We start from the raw sequence: 24887 nt of genomic DNA, 5'->3' as shown, positions 1-24887 counted from the left end.
TGTGGGGAGGCACACGGGATGGTGTGAAGAATAGGCATTTTTAAAGATGTATTTATTTATTATGAATACACTGTTCTGCCTGCATGTATGCCTGCACACCAGAAGAGGGCACTGGATCTCATTACAGGTGGTTGTGAGCCACCATGTGGTTGCTGGGAATTGAACTCAGGGCCTCTGGAAGAGCAGCCAGGGCTCTTAACCTCTAAGCCATCTCTCCAGCCCTAGAACAGGCATTTTGACCTCACACAGAAACCAGCACATCCCCTGGCCCCTCTGTTTCTTTCAACTGCTCAAGGAATGTCAGCAGCATCTCTTATCCCTCAGGGAAGGACTAGGGGCTGGGACCACAGTCATCAAAGGCTATGGAGAGGGTGGTAAACACCATAGGCTTGCAGCACCTGTCAAAGGTGGGCTTGGTTTGGACTCAGCTTCTCACATGACCTGGTTGGGGTTGTTCCTGAACTGAAACTTTCTGGAAGCTTAGAATCAATTCCCCACAGGGAAAGGGCTATCTACTCAGACCCACACCAACCCTGTCTGGAAACAAGAGTGAATGTAGCTACTTAGTTTCCTTAGGGAGGTTTTCTGTATGAGGAAACAGGCTTCCCAGCATTGGTGGGGGAACTACAGAGCACCAGCCCCCTCCAAGCTACTCACATTGTGAGTTCTACTACTGGCATCTTTTAACTTGGGAGATTCATCGCAACTCTCACTGAATGGTAACTGAAATCTTTAAATGGCCCTGTGATAAGCCACAGAACCTGAGTGCCTGCTGTTTCAACTGCACTGACAAGCAGCCATGTGGCCCTTGATCACATCCCTTGTGGAGAAAAAGGAGGTGACATCGGCCTTTGCCATTGTCCTGCTTGGTGCTGGGCTCTCCTGTCAGAGCTGGGTCTCCAGGAGGAACAAATACTCATCAATGAGGTATCTCCTTCCTGTGCCTCTCTATTAAGTAAACTTTAAAGCAACAGGTTGGGGACACAAGGCCACCTGTGCTTTGCGCAAGTACAGAGGAAGGACAGAGCTGCCTGAGTCTCTTTCTCGAAGGTAGGAGGTGCCCAAGCCCACCCTCCTGTCCTTGGAGGCTTACGGTTTGGCAGAAGACAACGTCCCGGCGGTACTGCAGGCTCAGGTATGAGGCAATGGTGGGGGCACTGTCCTGCATGAGCAGGAAGACCATGGCCTTCTTGGCTTTGTCGCTCATCATGGCCACACAGTCTGTGAGGGTGGTCAGCAGAGGGTAAAGGGCCTCACTCCATTCACCTGCACATGTGTGGAGGGCTTGTTAGAATTTGAAAGAAAGGCTTCAAGAAGTAGGTCCTGTAAAGCAGCGAGCCCTCTACCCCTAACCATTGTTCCACCCTGCCTCTCACACCCTCAGCCTCTCTGGACCTTCTGACCTTGCTTGCCCCACCGCAAGGCCTGGGAAAATAGCACTAAGTTCTGCCCAGAGCCGACTCTGCTCCATCCCTCTGCCTCACTGTTGCAGTAAACGAAAGCAGTTCTACTCTGGTGGCATCCACATACACCAGCCACCCTAAAACTACTAGGGACTCCTTCCTCCACAGGCAAGACTATGGCTGTTGAAGAAAACCACCACAGAAGTCTTTGTAGGTCGTGACAAGGCCACAGATTGTGTGTGCACCACAGCCTGGCGGTTCCTCTACCCCACAAGGAATGCCCACAGACAGGGTCTATGTCATGGCCCTTGTCCCAGCAAAGTGCCAACTCTGCTCCTGTCCCCTCCTCTGTGCTCATTCTCTTCCTCAACCCCTGCTTCCCTGCTTGATGTGACTATTTCCAGCTCAGTTTTCTTTCAGAAATGCAATGGAACTTTGACCCTATACCAAAACAACCCTTTAAAAATAGAACCCTGGAGGGAAGAGCAGGGTTCGGGGCAGCTTTGGCTCGGCCTTTGTTTGCTTCCTTCTTGGAAGACATCAAAAAGACATGCCATGTCCAAAATAGGCATCAGTACATCCCTACTGGGTGAAGCCAGCTCTCCAAACCAGCTCAGGGCAGTGCACACCCTGAGGGACAGAGTGCAGGTGACAGCGTCCGTAGACCAGCCACTGCACTGCTGGAGGGGCCTCGGCCTCTCTCACACACAGCCTGAGAAACTAAGAGGAGGAGATTGGCTCTGCTTGTTCACCATCCGGCTAGCACTTTAACGCCAAGAATGTGTAGAGAAGCTTGCCCATACTCAACAACAGGCCTGTGTGGATTAAGTCCATGAAACAGTCCAGGGTTGGAAATGATCTAACTAGATATGCAGGCACACTGCATGTGGACAAGGGCTATGTCTGTAATGGAAAAGAAGCTTAAATTTAGAATCTAAAGCAGAAAGGTCTTAGCAAATATGACACAGTGACAAAGAACACTGGACTGAGAAGTGGAAAATATGAGTTCCAGGCCTGGCTGCTGAGCAGTGGTGAACACAGGCAAGGCCCTGGACCCCTCAGCCATGTGGTATTTCTTGGGAAAATCAGAGAGAAGCACTAGATAGACTCTGAGACCTAACTCTCCCTCTGTTCTTCTCAGACAAGTTTCCTGTTTCTTTGAAGAACTCTGTCAACAGAGTCTATCAAAAATGGCCAACAAAAACTATGGAATATAGTCAATCATTTAGGAATGGTATAGTCAGTAAAAATCTTCTTCATAAGCTAGGTATGGTAGTGCATGCCTATAATCCCAGGGCCTGGGAGGCTGAGGTAGGAAGATAATAAGTTCAAGGCTAGCCTGGACTAAATACTAATATCCAACCCCCCAAAATAAAAACAACCAAGCTCCCTCTCTCCTCCAAATACTGCTCTTCAGTAAGAATTGAAATGCTCATATCATTTTTACTTTGCTTTTCCAGTTATTACACATATACAAGTCATAGGCTAACCGTGGCCATTTTAACCTGAAAATAATCAGAGCATCAAGTTGTTTAACTCAGCAAGCTTCCCCGATATGGCGTTTTCACTTCAGCCACATTTTTCACAAATGAAATTCATATAGGACTTATTTGCTAAACTAGAAAGAAACGAGAGCACAGAAGAAACTGCTAAAAGGCACTGCAACTTGTCTTGGAAACTGGTGACATGAAACCGCAAGAGGGCGAGTGTGACATCTTCCCAGATGGTACGAGACCAGTCTGGACGGCTGGAGATCAGTAAGGGAACCCACCACCATTTCCAGCATTTCTAACAGCATTCCCATCTTATCCATGCAGAGGGGAAATTTTCTAAGACACAAACAAACAGGCTCCTGTATATGGCTGAGTGACTCTCAGGCCATTACCTCTAATAGTGAGCTGCTTCTGCTGAGCAGAGAGCAGGGGTAAGGTGGCCATAGGTGTCTTGAGTATGAACAGAAACTCACAATTTAAAAACATCCCAAGCCAAGTTGATCTCAATGGCAGCACATGGAATCTACCCAGTCCTGTCAAATAAAAATGGCTGGGATGCTGAAGCTGGTAAAGGGTTTTCAATGTGCTACCTCAAAATGAAAGACTACTACTATAACTACTACTTATTATTAATTATCTATTACTATTTATTATTTTTTAAAAATCAGGTCAACTAAGCAATGTTCCAGGTGCTGCAGCTTTTCTGCTTCTAGGAGGTGAACTCTCAGGTACCTGCTAACTTGTGATGTCTGCTGCCTGGATAGCCCATGGTCCACACTACTTCAGGGAACCTCAAGCGCTCCTCTAATCCACAGCCTGCTTTTGCTTTGTCTTTTCATTCACCCATCAGTAGAAAACAGGGAATGAGAGACAAAGTGTGTGTGTCTGTGTATTTGTTGATTTTAAGTATATGTAGAATATGCACATATGTGCTCATGTGTAGGTGTGTGTATCCATATGTACAACATGCATGAAGACTAGAAGTTGATGTCTAGTGTCCTCTCCTATCACTCCCATCTGACTTTTTGAGATAGAGTCTCTTGATAAACCTGATGCTCACCAACTGGACAAACCTCCTGGCTAGCCAGCAACCTCAGGACCAGCCTGTCTCCACCTGGCTCCCAGTGTAGGGAGTACAGGCATGCGCTGCCACTCCTGGCTTTTCTCTTGGGTGCTGGGGACTATAAAATCAGATCCTCATGATCACACAGCAAACACTTTACCCATCTCTCCAGCCTCTGGATTATGTGTGTTTAATACAGACTAATCCTGGCAGGGAACCATTTTTTGTTCATTGAAAATCAACTGTGGAAAAGCCACCAGTGCTTCCCGAGCGCAGGAAGAGTTCTACAAGCTAGAAAGAAACCAGAGTGGAGAAGAGCCCCTGAACTCCTGCCACAGGCTCCCAGGCCACCCCTGCTGCTGGCCATGGTCCCAGACTTGCAGGCAAGTAGAGAGAGAGCAAGGTTAACTGTGCATCTACTAAGGTTCAATGGCCCTGAGGGCTCATCCATGACACTGGGACCTAAGACCCATCAAGGCTGCTCCACTGATGTTTGGGGAAAGAGAACTATAAAGGGACCAAAAGCAAACTGGGAAGGGGTGATGAGCCCAGTCAGACACTACTTCAATTCGGTTCTGGGATTGCTGCCAGGTGGTCACAGTAAGTGGACTCATGGCACTGTGTCAGTGGGCAGAAATGGTTCCATAAATCCTGTGCCCACTGTTTGCTGTACTCTAGATATTACGCAGGTGTATTTCCATCTTATATCTACTCAGAAATATTGGACTTATCATATAGCTAGTTTTTTTTTGAGTAAAAAATGGTTTGGGGGAAGAAAGGCACATGCACACTGAGAAAACCACAAGACATATACAGGAAGCTCATTAGGAGCTAGATCAGGGGTTGGCACAACCTACAACAGAGTCTTTACAGACTAGGAGAGCAACAGTCTCTGCTGCACAACTCAAGATAATAGGTGATAGACAAAATGTTATAAATGCAGGCTGTGGTCAGGATTTAGTTCAAGACCATAGTTCACCAACCCCTGAACTAGAACCAGGGACACTGGGTTCTCCATGAAAATGTAGCAGAAAGATTTCATTTTTAGCGGTAATCCCAACTGAGGCCCAGATCGATATCTGGTAAGAGCCCTAAAGCTGCTTCCAGAAGCTGATGAGAGGCTGCTACACCACCACATCCCCAGTGGATACAAATCATCCAACTATGCCTTTAGAACTATGTGCAAGAGTTCAAGTGAACAGACAAGGAATATTCACAAACATGTAGCTTTCTAAATCAGATCACCCACCACTGGACCCAATGCACTCAGAAGTAAATCTTGTGAAAAGGCTTTAGGATACAGAAGGAAAAACACAATGTGTCTAGCAGCCTGCTTCAGGCCATAATTCCCTCAGTCCCACAGGTCCCTTACCAAACCTCAAAACAAAGGAAGTCCTAAAGTATTTTCCCAACTATGGGAACACAAACCAATCTTAGATAATTGAGCTACAAGTACTCCCTGAATATTTAAGACACCAGCAGCAACCTTGAATGGAGACCACGTACCTGGACTGGACTCTTCAGGAGGGGGGCTGCAATCTGCACAGAAATGGAGGGCAACAGGGATGATTAAGGAGCAGCACACAGTTCAAACATGAGCAACTCAGTCTCAGAGCTGCTGCATCAGCAGCTTGCAGCAAGGTGGTTAAACAGATGGAGAAGAGGCCTGGGGCTCAGGTGCCTCTTACTCAGTTTCCCAAGGGCAGCTGTGAGCAGCTGAGCCCTCTCAATGGTGAACAATAGTGATTCACCAGAGTCAACATCCATGTTGCTAACACATCAACATACAATGTTCTTCTAGATGAGTGAACTAATGCACACAACACCACAGATGCCACACTGATGATAGTGCAATGATGGAGCCCATGTTAGCTTACAACATCGAATGAGACAGGTTGACCAATCAAGTCTGCGTGTCAACTGTGGAGCCCACTGCCCCTGTTTACTGGAGAATCCAGGGTTCAGGTTCTACTGCTGACCTTCAAACTGGTAAGGCCCAATGATAAAAACCAAGACACCAAAGGAACCATATGCCAGTCTTTAAAACCCAATTAAACTAAATGTAAAAGCTGTATGATTTGGAAGATGGCTCCAATTAGGTAACTCCTCCAGTTAGACTGTCCTCCAGTTAGGCTGTCCTCCAGCTGGACTGTCCTCCAGCTAGGTTGTCCTCCAGTTAGACTGTCCTCCAGCTAGGTTATCCTCCAGTTAGACTGTCCTCCAGGTAGGCTGTCCTCCAGCTAGGCTGTCCTCCAGGTAGACTGTCCTCCAGTTAAACTGTCGTCCAGCTAGGCTGTCTTCCAGCTAGGCTGTCCTCCAGGTAGACTGTCCTCCAGCTAGGCTGTCCTCCAGTTAGACTGTCCTCCAGCTAGGCAGTCCTCCAGTTAGACTGTCCTCCAGCTAGGCTGTCCTCCAGCTAGGCAGTCCTCCAGTTAGACTGTCCTCCAGCTAGGCTGTCCTCCAGTTAGACTGTCCTCCAGCTAGGCTTCAAAGCACACCAATTTTGATTCTAGTCTACTTTTGCTGAGTCTTACTGGGATGTACTCATTTCAATTTCACATTGCCCTTAAAAAATGCTAAAGTTCCTAGTTAAATGGATGTGCCACCTGAAAAAAGACAGTTTGAAAAGGCATCAAAGGAGTAAAACTGAATTTCATTTTGTGTCTGAACTTCAGTTCAAAGGACATCCATAGGGACCTGAGATGAGAAGGCTTCAGATCCCCAAGACTGGCCAGAATGAATTTTAGGGGTGTCGGGGGAATGAGCAGGGGTCCTTCCTCTGTCGAGTTTAAACTATCAAGAGGAAAGAAAATATAAAGCTTTCTGTAAGTTGAAGAGTGCAGCTTCTCTGGTCAGAACTCAAACCCTGAGAGCAGCTAGCTAACGGACAGGAACCCTCATGGGTGTGTAGCAATGCAGCCAGTGACTTTCTAACCTCTATCTGGCTAATGAGAATTATCCCAAGCCTTGAAAAAACTACATGTTTGCATATGTTTATTTTTGCCACTCCATAACCTCTCCTCCAGGACTCTGAGTCATGAATGAGGAGGAGAGTTTAGGAGCCTGCTTTATGAATGACTGTGGTGATCTCAGGGTGGGACTACTCCTGTGAGAGTTTACTTAGGGGAAAACTCAGTTTGGTAAACATACCTTTCAACCAAAGGGGAGAAAGGGGAGAAAGGAGACGCCTCTGTTTCTCTCAGATTAGTGATTCCTAGCTGGTCTTAGGTCATGGAGTCCTTTGAGATTTGATGACCACTATGGACTTTCTCCCCAGTCACTTGCAAATTTCAGCATGTGATCTTGGGCTTACAAGAGGCTGGGGTGTACACAGGTCCTGGGTTAACAATTCAGCCTTTGACTGGCCTTTCAGCAAGACTGTAGGGGCTTTATTATTATTATTATTATTTTTTATTTAGGGGTTGATGTGGGAGGCTCAGTCCACTCTGGGTGGTGCCATCTTTGTATAAGAAAGCAGACTGAGCAAGCCAGTAAGGAGTGTTCCTCCACGGCCTCTGTGTCATTTCCTGTCTCCAGGTTCCTGTCTTGAGTTCCTGCTATAACTTCCATGGATGACGGATTATAAGCTGTAAACTCAAAGAAACCCTCTCCTCCCCAAGTGGCTTTTGGTCATGGTGTTTTATCATAGCAACAGAAACACCAACTAGGTCAAACACCACAGACAAGTGAGTCACAAAGACAAACAGCCTGATCACACAACACACTAGCTCCTAAATTTTAAAATATCTAACCATTTTTTTCCTCCGTATCTGCAGAAAATATTTAAAGTTACAAACAAAATTATATATATATTTCTCCTTTAGTCCTGAAGTGACCTCATTCATACAAAGTAGGCAGGTGATCTACCACTTCACTACATCCCTCGTCCTACAGACAAGTTAACATTAAAGAGAAATATGTAAAGAACTTTGAGAAAAAACTTAAACAGGAAAAGGAGAACACAACAGACACAAACTAGTTCGATGAGTGGATCACAGGCTTGGAAAGGTGACAGCTGTAACCCCGAGATAGAAAAGTAGAGGATGTAGACACTGCTTACACGGAGGTTCAAGTAGGACAGAGCCCCAGAAACACTGCAGACAGATGAGAGGCAAAGACAGACAACGCATGAAGGATTTATCGGAGACTCTGGCAAAGGCGTAGGATTCTGCCTTCAATGGCCACTGTCAAGTGAGAATCTTGGAGTCCTCATCACACAGACCCTAACCCTGCCCATCTTGACTGTCCTTATTGCACCTTAAAGCTTCCCAAGGAGAGTGAAGAGGAGGCAGAAGCTAGGTGTGCAGCCAGGGCTCAGATGACTGGACCCAAGTTTCCTCCAGCTCTTACAGAAAAGGTGAGAGGCACCAAGGTGAGAAGAGGGACCAAGGACCCACTTGTTTTTAGACACATCAGTCCTTAGGCTTCAAGCTATCTTGGGGGCAGTATTCAACATGCCCTGTGTCCCTTTCTGAAGTGTGCCACTGCATGGCATTGTTCTATAGCTTTAAGAGTGGTGTCAAACAGGTCAGTCTAACTTACCTGCCATCTGACTGAGTTATAAGACCCTAGGCAACATGCTTCTGCTGAATAAGAGTATGCCCAGCCAATGAGAAGAGCCTGTGAAGCTGCAAGCACCCCTCATCTAGCATCATTCCTACAAAGCTCACTATTGTTTTTTCAATCAGTCTATCCATTCCCAACAGAACAAAAATAACAACAGAGACATCTGCATCCAGTCCCCTTCAGGTTCTCAGGTTGGCTCACAAACCTGAAATGACTTTCCAGCCATGACACTGTGGCCCAGGAGGGCCCAGTCACCCATGGTGGCGATGCAGATTCGGTGGGCTCCAGTTGCATGGAAAGATGACAGGAGTCTCCACCCTATCTGCTGCTCTACACATGTGGACTCCCACTGACATCCTGCGCTGCCTGACAGCCCTCCCTGTAGTCTGCTTGGGGGAGGCAGGCATGGAGTCAGAGACACAGACACACAAGTGATGGGGCACGAGTCGAGGCAGCGTGGGAAGCGTGGATGCATACGCACGTGTGCTTGGGTGAGGATGGCATGCAGCAGTGGGCATGGAGGAGGGACATGTCGAGGAGGGGGCGTCACAGAAGGGGTCCTCCGGTCTGATCCAGTAGGCTTGGCTGCCCCGGTTACCTTTCTTGCTGGAGCAGGTGCTTGAACAGGGGAAAACATCCTCACAGCCCTCCTCCTGCAGACGCTCCTTCTGCAGAAGCTTGTCTACGCGTTGGATGATGCATTCCAGGCTCTTGTCCACATTCAGCCACACTTTCTCCTTCAAACCAAGAGGACTGTTTGGGTCAATTTGTGCAACAGAAAAACAAGAACAGACAGAACACAGCCTCCCCCACCTCTCCCTTAGTCCCAGCCTGATAATGTCTACATTGCCGTTCAAGTCAGATTGGCTTTGCAAAGACAATTGGCAGCCTGTGGTCAGTGACTTGAAAGCCTAGCAGACATTCGCTGCCAACTCTGTGGAAGACAGACAGCCTTCCAGTCTCACCCAACAGGCCACAGGGCACTAAGAGCTCATATCTTTTTCCCCCTTCCACTGCGGGCAACCTACAGTCATCACACACTGAGGTCTCCTGATGGACACAAATGGAAACAGCTGGTGGCAGGGGGTGAGGGAGTTGGGAGGAGGAGAGGGCAGGCTGGAAGTAAGCTGCAGAAAGCCACACAGACCACAGGCTGCCAGGGCTGGAGGAGCACTTTGCTGCCAATTAATAATTCAATGCTTCACAGGATGTCACTGATCAGTAACCCCAACTAATGGCAACAAGTTGTAGGCTGTTCCCTTCCTAAAGAGACAAGGATCCAGCTCTCCGGCCAACTCTGGAGCACCGAAGTGACATGTCAGGGGTAGTAGTAGCCTGAGCACCTGAGCTCCTGCATTCAAACACAAAGAGCGCTAAAGGGCAGAGGATTAGCCGAGGACTGAGGGAGAGGAGAGGCCTGGCTCCCAGCACAATCATGTACAATTCACACCCACTGTGGTCTGAAAACAGTCTCTTCTTAGCATCAAGTGGCCTAGGGCCATAGGGGAAGCAGAGCTGGAGCTTGCTAACAAAGGGGCCGGCCTTTTGGGCACTCTGTGAGGGAGGACACAGGCAGAAGTTCCAAGTTCAGCAGCAGGCCAACAGGCAGGGGCAGCAGACTCACCCACTCCTCCTCATGCCAGTCCACCTGCAGGGAAGACCGGCTGCTCCTCCCTGCCCATCTGGCCATGAGGGTGTCCTGGTCATTCCGAAGCATCACCTGCTCCTCCTCAGTCGAGGTAGGGGAGGCCTTGGAAGCGATGTAGTCGGGCCGTGCAGCATTCAGCCCATGGATGGAGTTGGCCAGCAGCTTACAGTCACAGACAGTGACCAACTGCCGGGTCTGTAGATACACACAAACCAGGGCTGCTAAGCATGCTTTCTCTTGGAGGAGGAGACAGGCTATGGCCAAGGCTTCTGCCACCCACCCCGCTCCATGGAGCCTACTAGAATAGCATTCTCTAGGGTATCCGAATACAAAGGCAGCAGGGATAATATCTGCAAGAATTTCCTGTAGACTAGAGGACACAGGGGTGTGCTTGAGATCTGTTGACCCCAGAAGCGGTCAAGGAAGAAGAAAGGGGCTGAAGGATCCTCGCTGACATTTTTGGCTCTGCTTGCCTCTGACTCCAGCTCACTGGAGAAAAGGGCTCACACCTCAGCCTTGACAGCATGGTGGAATGTGTCCCAGTCTGGCAGAGGCTGGTCCCCAGAAGTCACACTTTACTTTGGTTCAACCACTGGAGCATTTCTGAATGCTGCAGGCTCTGAACTATTGGACTCCCGGTATTACATTTCTGGTCCTGGAGACTGGAACAGGAGTTCTGCCATTCCTAGTTTTACTGCTGACGACTCTAGCTTCCTTTCTTAGTGGTCCTGGTCTGTCTTTATACTGCGCTAACTCGTGTGAAGAATATAACACATTCTGAGCAGGAACAGCAGCTCCTACCCAGCAAATCAGGTGTGGGTGGAGAGGTGTAATCAGAATCTGTGTGCGAAGGGAAAGGGACTGAGTAATTGGAAAGAACACCATCCATCAGAAGCTGATATAGCCACTCTCTTAGTAAGGAGATTTTGAAAATCAGGAATGCGTTATGTTAGACAGAACTTTTAAAGTTAATTATATATAAGCCAATAAGATTATACTGTTCATTTCTTATGTCTGAATAACTGCTACTACATAGGTGCTGACTAGGATGTCACTAAAGAAGCAGGTGTAGGCAATGAGTCCCAAGAAAATAAATGCAAGGATTTACTTGCTCGAAGACACATCAACACACTGGCCTCAAGCCACACCTGAGAGTCACAACCTGGGCTCTGACCATGGGCAGATCCCCAAACTTCCCTGTGAACTTCTGGGATGTGGACTTCAATAAAAGAGAAACCTTCAAGGTCATCACAATGCCGCTCTCTTAAGGCCGGCTCTAGACTGCCTGGGTGGCCCTTAGTAGTCCAGTAGCTTCCAGAAACCCAAGGGACTTCTCCCATCCCACATGCATTTGGGCAGCCCCTCCTACCTTGTCTGCCAAGATGGCGAGTGTCCTCTCAAGGCCAGTGGCAGACCTGTCCTTGGCTGCCCTTGAGAGCCGTTCTGCGTAGTAGCTAACTTGGGTTTTCAGGGTGTTGATCTGGGCAATGATCTCCTTGGCTCGGATGATGTCCTGCGGTATGTAGATTATGGACTGGCAGCTAGATGATGTACTAAAAGGAACAACAGGTCCTAAGGGGCTCTCCAAAATCATCCACCCCACCCACAACTAATCCTAAAATACAGAGGTATCTAACCCTAAAATAAAGAGATTTAGTCACTGATGGGTAAATGTCAATCTTTAAAGAATTGTTTTTTTGTTTTAATCTAATGAGAAGCATAAAATATATATATAGGAGGCTAAGGCTTTTATGTGTACTTGTACCTGCGTCTGTACATTTACCACAAGCATGAACATGTCTATAAATGCATTGGAATGTCACTGTAATAATTACCCAATGCTGGGGTCTTACCTAGGAATTTCATCTATTAACTTAACTTATAAGCAGTCCTTCAATAGAGATGTGGAGTCTGCTTACACCAGAAAGGATCAAATTACTACACTGCAATAGATGTTGGACCATATATTAAAACAAAATAGAAACCCAAAGAACCAAAAACCACACCCTAACGTTTGCTTCTTCATTTGGCCGTCAGGGCCCTTAGACTTCCTGTGAGCAAACCCACATCTTTCTCTTACACATTAACCACAGCAAGTTCCCAACACTGGGATTCCTTTCTCTCTCCTATGTTTCAGGACATCCTTATATTGACAACAGCATTCCATAAGAGAAATTAGAGACCTTGCCAATAGAGGCAGGTCCGACATCTCAATGCCTCTGAAACCCCAGTCCTTCCTCCTTCCCATATCCTCACCACCAAGCAGCATATGTATATGGGAACGAGAAGTCAAAGTGCCAGGCCAGCTGCTGCCCAGCATAATCAGGAGCCTCTGAGGGGCCAACTCCATATGCCCTAGCTTCATGGGTGAGGTCAGCATGTGTGGTCATCCAAGATGGCAACAATAAGCTTATGTCTCTTAGCTCAGGTCTCAATCAATCAAACATTATTAATTTGTTTTTGAGACCATCTGAGGATGCCTGAAAAATAAGGAGGAGATATAAAGTCACCAATGCAGAGGTCTCCTAGGATTTGAGGATACTGAACTCTGGACAGAATGTTGTCCCTTTCCTTCTGGAATAAAAGGATGGCCTTGAGTTCCAGGGATGGGGGACAATATGGAGAGCAGAGTGTGACCCTTACCACACCCTCCCCCTACTGGTTGGAAATGAGAGAGTCACCTGAGACCTTTTCAGGGAGGCCCAGAAGCAAGGCAGAAAGAAACCAACCGCCACTGCCCTTTCTCTTTCTGGACTACAGGGCAAACATGCAAACACCACAAACCAAACTGCCCCGAAAGAAACACCACCACCACCACCACGAGGCCACACAGCACAGCGGACAAGGATGGATCTGCCAGAAGCCCATGCAGCGGATGGCAATGAGCCTGGGCAGCATTAGTCATTCCACAGGTCTGCGTGCAGCAGCTGCCTTCCAATCTGCAACCTCTTGCCCAAATGAATAGCTCCCACTCGGGACAATCAGGTCTTGGAAATACATTTCAAAAAAAGAATTGGAAAAAAAAAAAAAAAAAAAGAATCTGTTCTCACTGGTCCTCAACCTTTAGAGTCTACGTGTACTATATGCTGTGTGTGTAGGCTTGCTGTTGCATATGTCCACGGCTGCACACACTCTGCCCTTCACCCCCACTCACCCTGTGCTCTAAGAAGGCATGTCATAGCACCCCCTGAGGACTGAAACATGAAGCATGTGGTGAAGGTACAAGTGGGCAAGTTCAAAGAACTGTTCTTGGGGACATCAGGAATAGGTAAGTGCATATATTTCGTTAACTCCAAAATCAGGAGACACACCAAGGCACTGGGGTGGGGTGCAGAGGCTCTACTGCCTTGTAGTACACAGTCCTCCAGGGGAGGCCATCTCTGTTCTACTCATTATCTGGGCTCCCAGCTCTTCCTGCAACAGGCCCAGAAGGCAATGGCCTATATGCGGTCCTTGGGCTTTATGTTAAACCCCCTAGCCCAGGGCTGCTGACTCCTACCTCCTCACAGTAAAGAGGCTAAACACAGAATGCCATGTAAGTGTAAGTAGAATACCTGACATGCAAAGTTACTCTGGATAACAGGACAGCCTGAGTAAGGCTGTCAATACACAGCTGACAGTCCTGTGGAACTGGGTCCTCCGCCCCAGATTTGGGTGTCCCTTTGCCACAGGTGGGAAGGTTCCCCACCTGTCTTAGGAATGTTTGGTATCCTGGGAGAAGAGAGAGAAAGGATGGGAGAAACCAAGCCCTGCCTGAGATGTGGAAGGTCTAGAGTCTTCAGTTAAGATGGAATCTGAAGAACTCTCCAGATACAGTTCATATAAAATACCTGGGTTGGAACTTACCAAAGGGCAGTGGGGCCCTTGGCTCTCCATGTCATACTTTCATGGTTATCCCTCAGGACATTAGGGATTGGACTCACCCTGCTGTGGAAAAGATTGAGCCTCCCTCCCAAGAAGCCCAGGAGGGAAAAGGGATACTTCTATAAAACAGCTATGGAGAAAGGGGAACAGAGCAGCATCCCCCCCCCCCCCCCCAGATGCCTTCTTTCATCCCTCAGGACTCCAGGGAAGGGCCCCTTAAGGGAAAACTGCTGATGCTTCACCTTAGGTGTGTTTGTAGGTTCTCAGGTCTTCAGGCCATTGTGTGTTCCCAGCAGAGCCCTGGCATCTCAACTAGGATCTAGCCCCAGCCCCAAAGCCTCATGGGTCATTAGATCAAGGGCTGTGGGGCCTCTTCTTGGTGAGCTGCTGGTTTCTCAGTCTGGGACTAAGGGAATAGAGCTTAGACAGACATAGTAGCTTCTGGCTCCCATCTACTTCTCTGGAGGAAAGGGTCTTTCAGCTCTTCTTCTGCTATCCAGTGGGTAAACTGCCCTTAACAAGACTGTCATTAAAGTCAGCACAAATTGAGAAGAATTATGAAAATGTAAGTGGCTCTATCAGTCAGGGAAAGTGAGATCTCAAAGGCTTCATAACTCTTGTAAACGAAGACTAACTGGGCCTGATATCACAGGTCTGTAATCCCAGATACTGAAGGCTGAGGCAGGAGGGTTATAAATTTGAGAAAAAACCTTGGCTGCAGGGTGAGTTCAAGGCCGGCTTGGGTAAATTTAGCGAGCCTGTCTCAAAATTTAAAAAAAATTTAAAATAGTTGGAGTGGAGCACAGTGATGAAGCTTTGCCTACCATGTGTTGAAATTTAAAAAAAAAAAAAAAAAAAAAAAAAAAGCTTCCCAATAGCCTTGGGTCAACAAGATGGTTCCCTGGGTAAAGGTATATGTTACCAAATGTACCAGTAGGCTGATGTAATTAATACTCCAGCATCTAGGGCCCCAAAGGGGCTCTTCTGCATCCTGGGAGGAGGCAAATTGGACCCTGTCTCTACTGAGCACAGGAAGAAACCGCTGCCAGGTTTGAAAGGAAGGCTGCAGGCTGCAGGCTGGCTATTCATTATCAAAGAACATTGCAGTTGGAAGGGAGAGCTCTGCCTACAGGACATGAAACTCAGAGCCACGCGCCCAATGGGATGGAGCCACCCCAGATGAAGGACAGCACAGGCTTTCTCTGCATAAGAGCAAGAATCAACATACACTCTCTCCACAGACAGAAAACTCACCAACACTCCTCAAAACTGCTAAAGAAAAAAAACCAAAAACGAAGCATTAGCCATTGTTAGCAAAATACTACAGGCAAATCAAAATTTAAACACTGACTGATTTCCTTTTTCTCAAAATACTTAGAGGTAGTTGGTTGAGACTATGATTATGGGAATAAACAAACTTATGAGTTCAGTCCTCATTCTCTGGAGCAAGTTTGTGGCCTGTCCTCAAGCCCCAGGGATATCCCACTAGGGCACAGGACATGCACATTTAAAGGAAAGCTTCGAGAGTAAACTCTGTCGGAAAGTGGGTTTATGACATCAGTACAAAGTTACACAACATCTGTACTAGATATTTGAAAAAACACAAGAGGCACTGGGAAAATAAGTTCTGAAGCTAAAATATAAAGTCATCTGGCATCAAAACTACAACCTTTCAGGGACCAGGGATAGCCAGGAGTACCCTCCTGACTGGTCACCTAGAGTGAATGGACTTTCTCTCTCAGGAAACCACACCACCTCAGCTCATATATTCACTCTTTCCACACAGCATCAGGCAATGGCAGGACACACACACTTCCGGCTGACTCCACAGAACTGGGATGGCCAGTGGAAGCTCTGCACTTCCTCCTACTCCCTTGGACACTGTGGACATGAATGGTGAGGCAAGTGTGGCCACGCAATTTGTCTGCTCAGTAGGAAGGGATCAAGGCTGTCTGAAGGCCTCACTAGAACGCTGAAAAGGCTTTGCTGAGCCCAGCCTTGCCAGGCTTCTCCTCCCACACCCAGGGCTGGTCGACACTCTGGAAGGGCACCCTCTCTGAGAATGTCCTCTCTCACTCCCTGCTCAGTCAGCACCCACGTCAGCGGCACTCTGACCTGTCTTCCCGATGGGCTGCGGTTCTAACCTGTCCAGCATCCTGATCCAGTCATACAGTACCTACTCTGGCCACAGCAGCAGAACTGGGCAGTGACCAATCCACCCCCATTTGTGCTAGCACCTCCCTCCACCTGCCCTGCATGCCACCACGTGGGAGTCTCGGGGCTCCCTGGACCTTTGCTTCAAGTCTCTCAAACATTTACTCTCAACTCCAGATCACAGTCTGCAGGGGCATTCCGGGAACCTTTGTCTTACTCTCTCCCACCTCGAGACCTTTCTGCTAACCCCCTGCCACCTTATCCCTCCCGGGATGACTGGACTGGCCCTGCCTCTCTGTTCTCCTCTCCACCTCACCTTACACACATGCGTGTTCCACAGGGGCGCAAACTCACTCAGACCATAATTAGTCTCCTGAAACTGAAACCTTTTGCTACGTTCCCCACCTCATATTCTACCAAAGGACTTCACAGGACCATCACTGCTCTCGTGTCACACTCACACTCACAGGACCATCACTGCTCTCATGTGTCACACTCACACACTCACACCCACAGGACCATCACTGCTCTTATGTGTCACACTCACACACTCACACCCACAGGACCATCACTGCTCTCATGTGTCACACTCACACACTCACACCCACAGGACCATCACTGCTCTCATGTGTCACACTCACACACTCACACCCACAGGACCATCACTGCTCTCACGTGTCACACTCACACACTCACACCCACAGGACCATCACTGCTCTCACGTGTCACACTCACACACTCACACCCACAGGACCATCACTGCTCTCATGTGTCACACTCACACACTCACACCCACAGGACCATCACTGCTCTCATGTGTCACACTCACACACTCACACCCACAGGACCATCACTGCTCTCATGTGTCACACCCACACACTCACACCCACAGGACCATCACTGCTCTCATGTGTCACACTCACACACTCACACCCACAGGACCATCACTGCTCTCATGTGTCACACTCACACCCCTTGGATCCATTTAAATTTTGCCAGGTGACATTTTGAAAGATATCCAAGGGATGCTTCATCCGAGGGGCCTTTCCACAGCCTGCCCATCTGGCAACCCTGCTCAGGACAGAGCTGTACAACCTCTGGATCCTCTCAACCATTGGGATACGTGCCACGCTGTCCTTTAGGAAAGGACACAGAGAGCCAGGGGCTTTAGGGATTATAGAAATGACCCCTGAAAGTATAGACCTGTCAGAGGCTGACCAGAGATTCTAAAGGGAGCTGAGAAAGCAGGGCAGCTGCCTAAGACCAGACTCAGGAGTGGCTCTCCGTATGCCGCTCACTTGGAAAGGTTGGACCAGTGATTAGGTGCCCTCACTACCCACTCACTCAACCACATGCATACACACAGTAGCACGGGGTCCCTGAGGCAGCTCCTCCAGCCACGCAGAAGCAGATCAGATGGCTGCATGTGTTTTGCGGTTTTGTTTTGATTCTTTATTTTAACTCACAAACATCAGACACAGCTGTACAAGGACCACAAATACCCTCCTTCACTTACTGTTTCTTGGTCTCTTCAAACTTGTGCAGCTTTTTTCGAAGACCTCCTGACTTAAAACCTTGGCAGTGTGCTGCTGGGGCTCCGATAGTGACCACGTCATAGTTCTGATCTGAGTGACAGAAAGCTTTCCTCCATTACTCTGGGATCAGGTCTGCAGACAGGCCAGCAACAGCAATATTCACAGCACTCTGGGACCCTACAGCCCACATGCAAACAGTCTATGGCTACCTGGTCCTACATGCCAAGGCTGATAAAGAGCTTGCTGAACCCAATTCTAACTATTCAGTAAGAAAGTTAGTGCCTAAAGGTAAAGCCATCTACCCCTTCTGGGAAAGGCTCACTGATGGGTAGCTTGCTGCCATAAAAACCAAAGGAAGTTGAGGATATATAAGGAAGAGGTTTGGATTCTATAACTGAAATTCTTCAAAGGTGTGTGTGTGTGTGTGTGTGTGTGTGTGTGTGTGTGTGTGTGTGTGGTGTTTTCTCTTGTTGCCCAGCAATGGAGCTTACAGGGAAAATGGGCCAGATATAGGGCAACCCAGGGACCAAGTACACAGGAAGGAAGGAGTGGAACACAATTAGACAACAGGGTAAGAAAAGAAGTACCTGAGCCTCCATCATCTTGAACTCTCATCCTTTGTATGTGCAGGTTTGTGGGAACAAATTCTAACTTTTTATCTGCTTTCAAACTGCTTGCTTTAAATGAAGGACCTAAGAAATGGAACACAAGAAAACAGAGCCATCAACATGATCAGGTACCAGTAGGAAAGCAGTAAGCTAGACCTGCTGATGCATGGAAGCAGGTGTATCTCAACCGAGGCCTAGAAAATTCTGAGTAGCCTCTCAAGACAGTAAGGGACGGGCTCTAAATGCTATCTGGTGAGCAGAGCCAGGGATAAGAACCTTTACGTTACAGTAGTGATGAGGCCATCCCTCCTGTGACTCAGTTCAACTCCCAGACATGACACACAGATGAGATCTTAGGCAGTGTGATGCCAACACCACTATAAAAGCCAGTGGACCATGTCAGAGACCACCTGCCAGCTCTACAGGTTGCTGCCATCCAAGAGCCTAGAAACTGGGCTTTGTGAAACAGGACATCTCAATCCGAAGTGATGAGAGGTTTGCTCCTCATCTTAGGTCCATCAAGATCAACAAGGTACACGTCCCTGAAGCCTGCCTGCCCTCTCCAGTACATCTCAGTAAGTTCCCTCACACGTGCCTGTTGCTAGATAGAGAGTTCAGACGACGTAACCAGCTGCCACCATCTTATTTCTAGAATCAGAACCCAGAATCCATAACTACATGAGGAATCACATATCTACCCACCAGAGGGATTACAGATGCAAATGACAAGCAGGAATCAACATTCCTACTAGTAAGAAACGATGCATCTGTGGCTCTCGGGCAGACAGCAGCCGTGTGTCCTGCCTTTCGTCACGAGTCTGACAGCCACACAGTGACTCTCAGACCTTCAGTGTACCTGTCTTGTGACACTGCAAGAAATATAACCAAGGCCCGTGTCTAGCGAAGACTCAGAATAGCTGGGTGCTTTTGACATTTGAGAGGCTCTACCCTAGTAAACTCAAGTTTGCACGGATTTCACGCTTTCTCAAGAGCGTTTATCCAGCATGGGCAGCCGCCTCAACCCTTCAAGCAAATGCTGCCATCTCTCTAAACGATGCACTTGGACTTGTCTGAGCCTGGACTAGTCCCACGCACCACCATCTTGCCTGAGCTCTGACTTCCTCTTTGCTAAGTTTATGGACAAGTTCTTATATTCTGTATGAAAGCCACATTAAGGGTTTAAGATTTTCCTTAAATTGACAAAACATTATATAGAAGGAAAGACACCAAAGATAAAGAATACTTTGAAAGAAAGGAGGAGAGGGAAGGGAGAAATGCTGTAATTATATAATAATCTCAAAAATAAAATAAAAATGCATCTTTATAAAGAAATCATAAGAAAAAAGTACTTTGAAAGACTAAAACAACTAAGAAACAAAAATTCATTCCATTTGGAATAAAAAGAAAATAGATTAAAAAATTCACACAGTCTGAAAATCAAATATCATTTTCAAGAATAAACAGCGGCAGGGTGCTTTCCTGGCGTGCAGGGAGCCCTGGACTTGACCCCCAGCCTCCAGCCTGGGGAGAAGAAAAAGCAAGTAAGAAAAAAAAAAGTTGAGGTGTCTGAACTCTACTTTCTCTTTTAAGCCTTAAAATAGAGAGTTGTACCCTGACAATTTACACATTCAGTAAAAATGACATTGAATATTTAAACTAGAATATTACTTTCCTTCAGGCAAATAGCTCATATCCTTTTGGTCCTCAGTGGTGTAAGACTAAGAAGAACCCACATGAACCAAGATAACCTGAGAACCTGCCTTGCTTCAACCTTATCCTACAGTGGCTGTTTTAAGAAATAACACCATAGAAAGACTTCTTGCAAATCATCAATTTATCATTTTAATTAAGATCTGAAAACCCCAGAGTTGAAATAATTCACACCTACATGAGAATCTATTTTTAAAAACCCACTCAAGATACTCAGTGAGAGTCTGAGCAATCCAGGCCTTCAGATATCTGGTTGGGAATGTGAGCTATGCACGCACCTTGGGAGGACAGAACCACACCCACCTTTGTACTGATGGAGGTCAGTCAGGTTTTCCTGGTAGGTGAGGATGATGGTCTGATACTGGGTGACAATTTGCCTCCGGAGGCTCTCCCAGCAAGGAGACAGCTCCCCCAACTCTTCCAGCTCACACACTCTGTAAACAAGACACACACAGCAGGCCCCAGGGCTGACTCACCTCCCCTGGAACTGTGACGGAGAACACACAGAGTACAGGAGAAGCAGCAGCTCTGTGGGCCCGGCCAGCAGTTACACCGCCGGTCTACGGGGCAATCAAGTGGCCAGTCACAGGGAGATGTGAGTGATCACTGAGCACATGGGAAGCACATGGAGAAACTTTGTAGGAACTCTGGTCCATGCTCAAGGCCAACAGTGGGTGTGGGGAGAGGAAAGAGCAGTTAAGGAGTAGCTCTGCCTGGGGACCTTGAAGGTACCTCTCAGGCACTGGCATAGTTCTCTGCAGGAGGATGATATTCCAGAACAGAAGGGACATGGGATGTGAGAAACCACTCACCTCCCCACCCTCACTCTAACAGCTCCTTTTCCATGTCAAGCACACAGCCACAGTCTCACACTTCTGAGAGTGGCCCCCATTTCCCTTTCTGAGCATCCCTGCTGCCCACACTGACTTGCTGCCGACCGTTTGGCTCTAAAGCACCTGCCTAATGAAGGGGCTCTTTCAAGCAGTAATGCACAGTGAAACAGAAAGCAGTAAAAAAATCCCAACATGAGAGTGAGGGGAGAGGGGTCAGTGGATAAAGGCGCCTGCTGCTAAGCCTGCCGACCCGGGGTAGATCCCCAGGAACCATGTGGTGAGAGGAGAGAATGGAGTCCACAAAGCTGTCCTCTGACCTCCACATGACACCATGGCTCATACATCCCAACCCCAGTGTGGTGACAATTAAAACATGAAAATGGAAGATGCCCAGAGAAACTGACAATAGCTATCTAAGTGTGGAAAAGTAACAACTATACATTAAAATTAGGATGCAAATATGTACATAAACAGAATGAATCAGCAAAATACTAGTTTCTAAAATTTAGATGAAAAGTATGTGGTACTCACTGAATTCTTGTTATTTTTCTCAAATTTTGATTTTTTTTCAGGGTGAGAATGAAAACATGTGTTTTAGGATACTGGCACTCTGCTTACATGATGTTAATCACTTTAACACTAATTTAGAAAAAGGTGTGGAAGTCATAGTCTGAGACAGACAGGAAATAGCCTCACCCTTACTTGGAACTGAAAAAAAAAAATATGCCCAGGATGAGAGCCTTGCTCTGTGGGAGGAGAGTACCCTGATGGACCGTCTTCCTAGCTCTTATCTCTGTGACCCCAAACAGGATGAACAAGAGGGAAAAGAGACAGGCAAAGGGAAGATGCACTGATGTTAGCCCAGCCTCGGGGGCTTCAAGAACACAGCCTTGGGAAATTCTTGCCCAGCAATCTGTGAGACAGAGCAAACTAAGGCTTTGGAAGGCTAGGGCCACAAAGCCAGCATTCGATGGAGCCTGGGTCTGCATAGCCTAAGGCATGTGCGTATGACATGGGGTGGTGAGCGCTCCTCCTCTCCATGGGGCTCACCTGGCTGCATCTTCTTCCAGCAGCAGCTTCACAAACTGCCGAGGCACGTGCAGGGAGAGGACACTCTCTGCCATCTGCTCCAGGATCCGTAGGTGGTTGCCATCAGTGGTTGGGAACCGGTACATGCGGCAGATGGCGCCACCGAACACTTTGGTGGGAACACAAGAGGATAGACTGTGGGCGAAATGCCTGCAGATCTTCCTGCATGGCTCCGCTCCCCTTACTCAGGCCCTCAATGACCCTCAAGCCCTGTTTTCCCAAGAAAGCTAACCAGCAAGCAAACAGCAACAACAAACACCAAAAACCACTTACACCAAGCCCCGACAAATGGCTGTACCCACACTTCTCCCTAGGGCAGAAGATGGAAGTAACTCTAAAGTGTAAGGAGCTGGGGCGGGACACTGTCAATCACTAACACCAATGTCAAGAGTGAAATGAAGGAGCCCCTGCCTGAAGGATCATGACTCCACAGACTGTGGGAAATGCTGTACTGAGAAACAGCAGCAGACGTAGTATTTGGGGCACGTCTGTGACAATCATGGCACCTGGACAGTCACAAGAAAGGCAAGAGCATCAACAGAAGAAGCTGCTCACCTGATTTCAGCAAGGTGTCCTTTCGCAAAGAAGCATATTTGGATCGGATTCCCAATGCCTCGGTCAAGCTCTCATCAACGGGCAGAACCATCTGATCACAGGTACAGAAAAGCACAAGAACACTGAGACCGAGGACTCCAGAGTGGCCGCAGAAATGAGGCCTCGTGCATCACACAAGACCTGACAGCTGAATGTGCAGTGTACAAGCTGCCCAGCCACACACACAGACGTCCCTCCCCACACTCCACACATGCCTGCTTTTCACTACATGCCTGTCTTCTAAGTCATTTCATCTTGGGTCTCAGTGTTCTGGTACCAAGAATATCCTCGGTGCTAGTGTTCTGAGCATACTTCAGGCAATTAAGGTATCTTTGTATTTTATAATGCTTCCTTGATAGTGCTGCGCTCTTAAGTTGGAATTTTCATCTGGTAATAGTGTCTGGGTGAGAGACTGTGTGGGCCACGAGGAGGTAGAGGATAGGAAGGGACAGTCCTGAGAGGAAGTGGGTGTGAAGGAGGTGACTGTGTCTAGGAAATACAGTTACTACCAGAATATAATGGGGGGTACAGGTCTCCACCACCTCTTCACTCACACCTTCCCACATATATACCTCTGGCCAAGATATTCTGCTCTCGATCCTGCGTCATAGAAGTGGCCAATGTGGCACAGAGAGCACAGGCCAGTTCCAGGTCAGCAGGGCTTTGTCTGTTAGACAGGAGCCCTTCCGTTCCATGCGGCATCATACCCAAGAAAGACCTGAGAGCCCCATGGAAGGCAGTATTGAACAGCAGGCCCTGCCCTTGACTGAGCACAGATAGGCACAAAGATATTCAATCCTCCTATACGGAGATAGAAGGGAGATAAGAAAGTTGCCCACTCACCCTCCCGTTGACAGTATCCAAAGACCGGGTCACAGGGGGCCGCTGGTCAGACTTCTCCTCCATTTGCCAGCCGATCACAGTTATGTTACCTACTCGGTCACTCTCTGCTGACCTGCAACAAGCATCATGCCTTCATAAGCACTGGTTTGAAGGCAAAGCTCAGCCATCCTGGGTCATCAGGATCCTGGGAGCAGCAAGGCACCATCCTGACAGAGTGGTTCATCTTTCCTCTCCTCGGCAGACACTGCTGCCTCCCCCTAGACAGTCTCTAGGAGGATGAAGGGGCGAAACTTCAGACCCTCTCAAAGGAATAAAGCAATCACCAACCTCAGTGTCAGGTGCAATCTGTGATGCCTGTCTTGGAGCAGATCTTTGACAACGAATGTTCCAGAGCCCAGTAAATACATCTGAGGGAGACAGGGAGAAGCGGTATAAGGATACTGGTGTCCCTCTGATCCACATATCACAGCACAGGGAAACTGGGTGGTTCCTATAACACCCCTCCCAACTTCACCTCATGAACGCATCACAATGCTCAGAAGTGAATTCCAAGACACAAGTATGCTCTGATGTAGGTTAATCCACAAGCCAGCAGTGAACTCAGTCTTGTGCTCACACCTTTGTCCGGACTGTTACTAACTATTAGTGAAGAGAGACTGCTTCGCAAACCGCGAGTTACTTAACTGTTCCCTGAGATCTATCTTTGACATCATACACAGACAGCTTGATCTGTGTCATCTGGTTGATAAGGGAGTCTTGAAAGAAGGCAATGCTGCTCAGAAAGATAGGATTGTTGGTTCCCTAGAACAGAAAATAGAGGTGGATTTCATTTTAAGGAATTGTTTTTAAACTGTCCTAACATCTTCTGAATGAGGAAATTAACATTTTTACTGATTTGTTCAACACAAATGCTAAAGACAGTACAAGACACCCGCCACAGAACCCGCTTTCCCTAAGAGGGAATACAGCCTGAGGAGCTACCTTGTCATGATCTGACATGACAAACAGGTCCCCTGCAGACGCTGTGCAGAGAACTCATTCCTAGAGGTTTCCTGCTCAGGGGAGGCTTTTCTAGCCTGAAATGAGTTTGGGTTTGTCAGCCACATGTATTCTTGGCAGTACGGTTTTCGGTGAGCTATATATTCAGACTGTTACTTAGGGCTGCTCCTGTCAGCTATGTGCACAGGCAGAAGAAAGAGGAAATGGCCAGTTTCAGTGATTATTTCTAGAATCCTGTGTTTGGAATAATTAAAGCTGGCCTTTTAAGAGCAGTCCTCTTTTCGGACTGGTTCTGGTTTCTAGATCACAGGTGTCTATGTTCCGGCAGCTCTGCCTCAGCGAGCCACTTACCCTTCTCGCTCTTTCGGGAATGCTAAGTACCTCAGCTAGACAGTTACTGGGCCTCTTGAACCCGAGTGATGCCCCCGCCCTCCGCAGCCGTGGAGTCTCTCAGTGCCTGCTGGGCTGCCCTCCCAGGGGTTCTG

The 24887-nt window shown here is 47.8% G+C and overlaps 1 protein-coding gene across 7 annotated transcripts in view; it reads right to left on the bottom strand.

Moving 5' to 3' along the window:
• Inpp4a (inositol polyphosphate-4-phosphatase type I A) overlaps positions 1-24887 on the bottom strand; it is a 126497-nt gene that overhangs the window by 24980 nt on the left and 76630 nt on the right. For 2 of the 7 annotated variants that reach the window (XM_036168125.1, XM_036168123.1), the window contains exons 6-19: positions 24088-24204; positions 23731-23810; positions 23404-23515; positions 22522-22612; positions 21928-22075; positions 20348-20478; positions 18314-18418; positions 17708-17816; positions 15292-15309; positions 11543-11726; positions 10150-10368; positions 9124-9262; positions 5466-5498; positions 1094-1266 (exon numbers count right to left, since the gene is read on the bottom strand). In XM_036168125.1, the coding sequence (XP_036024018.1) occupies positions 1094-1266; positions 5466-5498; positions 9124-9262; positions 10150-10368; positions 11543-11726; positions 15292-15309; positions 17708-17816; positions 18314-18418; positions 20348-20478; positions 21928-22075; positions 22522-22612; positions 23404-23515; positions 23731-23810; positions 24088-24204 (1659 nt within the window). Of the gene's footprint in view, positions 1-1093; positions 1267-5465; positions 5499-9006; positions 9263-10149; positions 10369-11542; positions 11727-15291; positions 15310-17707; positions 17817-18313; positions 18419-20347; positions 20479-21927; positions 22076-22521; positions 22613-23403; positions 23516-23730; positions 23811-24087; positions 24205-24887 lie in introns of all 7 variants that reach the window. The other 5 variants (XM_036168126.1, XM_036168124.1, XM_036168121.1 and 2 more) reach the window with 4 other exon arrangements.

The sequence above is a fragment of the Onychomys torridus genome, chromosome 18 (genome assembly GCF_903995425.1).
Source record: "Onychomys torridus chromosome 18, mOncTor1.1, whole genome shotgun sequence".
Taxonomy (NCBI): domain Eukaryota; kingdom Metazoa; phylum Chordata; class Mammalia; order Rodentia; family Cricetidae; genus Onychomys; species Onychomys torridus.
This window is presented reverse-complemented; position numbering and strand designations above follow the sequence as displayed.